General features: G+C 41.6%; 1 protein-coding gene across 1 annotated transcript; it reads right to left on the reverse strand.

Moving 5' to 3' along the window:
- Positions 1-2796: 2796 nt before the first annotated feature.
- On the reverse strand, positions 2797-3414 carry LOC114410869. The gene has a single exon (XM_028374782.1). It carries the CDS (start codon positions 3412-3414, stop codon positions 2797-2799), a length of 618 nt encoding a protein of 205 aa, XP_028230583.1.
- Positions 3415-3950: the final 536 nt, after the last annotated feature.

The following is a 3950-nucleotide window of genomic DNA, read 5'->3' on the forward strand; positions in this document are numbered from 1 at the left end:
TCAGACCAGTTCCCACTGTTGAATGACCCTAACAAAGCATGCATCTACGTGATCAAGGTAAAAGAACATTGGAATGAAAAGCATATAGCACAGAGAACACACAAAACATCATTACATTGATAGAAATATATTTACATCAGGTACCTACAGGGAAGATCCAACAGAGGATTTAGCTTTCCATAGTCCGAAAACCTCCTTTACAACAAAAAGAAAAACAAGATGAAAGACTACAAAAACACAAGTGGTGAGGATGTCTCCTTCACCTCTAGGATCTCACAATCACTCACAAACTCATCTCAAGCTCTCAGAACGGCTTCCGCTTCGAACTCGCGTCTCTGCAGATCTTCACACAGCAAAATCTCTCAGAACTCTCTGGAACATGGACCTTTCTCTCTCTAGAACCTTCGTGCATGCAGAGCTTCTCAAGAAAAGTGCCAAACTCCCTTTGCAAATCTGATTTCAGACTTAAATAGGTGGCCTTTTTTGTGCTCATGCGCTTAGCACATATCTGGATCACTTAGCGCGCATAAGTGAATTTTGGCTTAGCGCGCTTATTTCGCTTAGTGGATGAGCTGAAGCAGTGCACTTGATGACCTGGAGCAGTGCACTTAGCGAACTTGACAACTCATCTTCTTCTAGAGTCTTCCTCGCGTTTAGCCATTGAAGGTTGCGCTTAGCGAATTCTCGCTAAGCCAGCAGCTTGGCTTAGCGAAAGAGTGAAAAATAGCACTTTGCCAAAGTTGCCTATTTAACCTAAAATTGAGAGAAATTGATTATTAAATGCACAAAACAAAAGTATAAATTATCTATTACCTATATTTAACAAAAAGTACTTATAGTATTACAAAACAACCATAAATTGGGAAAGTTTGATACAATATACATAGGTTTTATACACAAAAGTTAGTCGTATTCATCGACTAACACACAACATAATGGCTAAGCGAGCATGGCTCGCTAAGTCTTATTCCCCAACAAAGAGCTAATTGTGCTTAGCGAGACAGCCTCGCTTAGCACGACACACAACACAGGCTTAGTGCTAGCAGGCGCTTAGCCCAACTTGACCACTGAAACATAATTGGCTTAACGAGCAGGCTCACTAAGCCATATTCGAAAATAGAGAAGAAATTGTGCTTAGCGAGTGGGACTCGCTTAGCGCATGAACAAAATTCCAGAACACTAAATTGACTTAGGCTTAGCGAGACTGACTCGCTGAGCCCAGGCTTATTCAAACATAAGAGGCATGGTGGCTTAGTGAGTGTGGCTCGCTTAGACGTAAATAGAATACCAAAAGCCTCATAGACTCTGACCCAAGTAAACTAACTCGCTTAGCGCAACATGTCGGCTTAGCGAGTTCATACAAACTCAGAAATTAAAACTGGAAATTTAAATGCTCGCTAAGCCTATGCGCAATGGCTTAGCGAGTTCATACATATAAGCATAAATTTAAACAAAAATGATGAACGCGCTTAGCGGGATGGGCCGGCTTAGCAAGTTCATCAGAAAACCCAGAAATTCATCCAAAAATTGATGAACTCAATTAGCGAGTACATCGAAATTTCCAGAAAAATTGGGGCTTCGAAGCCTCAACTTTCCAGCCCCTATCAAGCCTAACAACTCTAATCAAAACACATCAAATGGACTTACATTATATGCGAAATTAAAGCCCTAACAACATATAATCAAACAACTAAGCAATGCACAACAAGATCAACAGGAAATTGCAATTCACAGAGCAAACAAAATGTCTTCTATCCTAGGGTTCAAAAACAGAAATTAAAAAGTGAAGTAAGAGGTACTTACTTGGATTGCAAAGGTTGGTGAGTAAAAATGAGAGCAAAAGAAGCAGAAGATGCAATGTATTGTGAGTATAGTGCAGATGGTGAGTAAGAAGTGTCAATGATGAAGATGGAGGAAGTTATAGTTTGCACAAAGTAACTGCCCAAGGCAGTTAAGTGTTATTTTTGGCTATTTCGACTGCCTCGCTTATCGTGAGTGACTCGCTAAGCGAGCACTCAGTGACTTTTGAATTTTCAAATTTTAAATTCACACGCTTAGCGGGACAGACTCGCTTAGCCCAATTCGAGAATTAGAAAACCTGAGAAGGATTTGGGCTTAGCGCACAGATGCGTGCTTAGCGAGTTCTACAACTCTGATTGGTTTGTAACTTTTGCTAAGCGGGACATGACTGGCTTAGCGAATTAAATGCCTCAAGATGTAGTAATGGGGTTGCGCTTAGCGAGATGGTCTCGCTTAGCATAATTCCATTCTAGAGAGATAATTAGGCTTAGTGGGTATGACCTACTTAGCCCAATTGGCATGTGGGTCTAAACAGAGAATTATTTGCACTTAGTGCATGGATGCGCTTAGCGAGACTATGTGTTGGGCTTAGCGAGCGAACTCGCGTAGCCCAATTCCAATAAATGAAATTCCAGAGAAGTTTTTGGGCTTGGTGCAGCTGTCTCGCTTAGCGAGACCCTTTCAGCCAATGGGTAGGGGTTAGCGTGCTTAGCACGAGTGAGTACTCTCTCAGCGCATGAAGGATGATTCACTTAGCACACAGGTCGCGCTGAGCGAGTGGATGACTGAAATTTTTTTCTAAGTTATTTCTCATCCACAACTTCAGAGAAGCTTAAGCAACCCCTTTTCTCATACAAAACATGTTGATGTTTTACTCTAGCAATCACAAACAAGTTGAAACCTAACTATATGCAATGATTAAGAAAACAAAGAAAAAGAGCTGGGTTGCCTCCTAGTAAGCGCTTCTTTAACGTCACTAGCTTGACACATGTTACCTCAAGGGTCTAGACCAAGCTTGGCTCTAGCCATCAAAACCATCTCATTCTTAACTTCATCCATCTTTGAACAAATATTCAGATCAAGTGAGTGCTTTTCGGCATCAAACAAATCAAATGTGATCTTCTGATCATCTATTCCTATTTGCAGATTACCTTTCCCCATATCCACCACACAATTGGTGGTTAACATGAAGGGAGGGCCCAAGATCAATGGGACTTCAGCATCCTCTTCAATATCCATGATCACGAAGTCTGCAGGGAAGGTGAGTTGTCGCACCTTGACCAAAACATCTTCAACTACACCATAAGGCCTTGTGATAGATCGATCTGCCAGCTGCAATGTCATTCTTGTTGGCATAATTTCCAGCTCTCCAATCCTTCTACACATGGAGAGAGACATCAAATTTATGTTGGCCCCCAAATCAATGAGGGATTTCCCAACAGACACCACACCAATAGAGTAAGGGATTGTGACACTCCCTGGATCCTTGTATTTAGGGGGAAGGATTCTTTGGATAACAGCACTGCAGTTTCCCTCCACCACAATATTATCACTATGGATATATTTTCCCTTCTTGGTTAGCATATCTTTCAGAAACTTGGAGTAGAGTGGCATTTGTTGCAAGGCTTCTCCAAATAGGATAGTTATCTCCAATTTCTTGAAGATATCAAGGAAACGAGCAAAGTGTCGTTCCTTGTCTTTCTTGAAACTTGCATGAATTGAGCTAAAGTCTCATCCAACTTGGTGGTCCTCTCATAAAGGCTAGGCCCTTGAGTTAGAGGCCTATTGGATGGTCCTCCTTGTTCTTTATTGAATTGGTTTCCAGGATGAGATCTCCACTGCCCTTGATTTTGATTAAAATGGCCACCTTACTGGTAACATGCAAATCCACCTGTATTAAACCCTGGTCTGTGCTGATTTCCCATATAATTCACCTCATTTGCATCATCATCAAGGGGTATACAGCAGCCAGACTCATGCGATCCTCCACATATACTACAACCTCCAACCTGCAAAACTGCTAAATGTGAAGGTTGAGTCGCTTGCAATTGGGTTGGCAGCTTACTATGTATCTCCGTCAATGATTCTAGCTACTTAGCTAGCAGCTTTTTCTTGCCAACAGTGCATCTTATGAAGAAAGCTCTAACAGG

Source organism: Glycine soja, chromosome 4 (genome assembly GCF_004193775.1).
Source record: "Glycine soja cultivar W05 chromosome 4, ASM419377v2, whole genome shotgun sequence".
In the NCBI taxonomy this organism is placed as follows: Eukaryota; Viridiplantae; Streptophyta; class Magnoliopsida; order Fabales; family Fabaceae; genus Glycine; species Glycine soja.

Coding starts and splice junctions, on each gene's coding strand:
- LOC114410869 (XM_028374782.1), bottom strand. CDS start 3,414: ATGCCACTCTACTCCAAGTTTCTGAAAGATATGCTAACCAAGAAGGGA.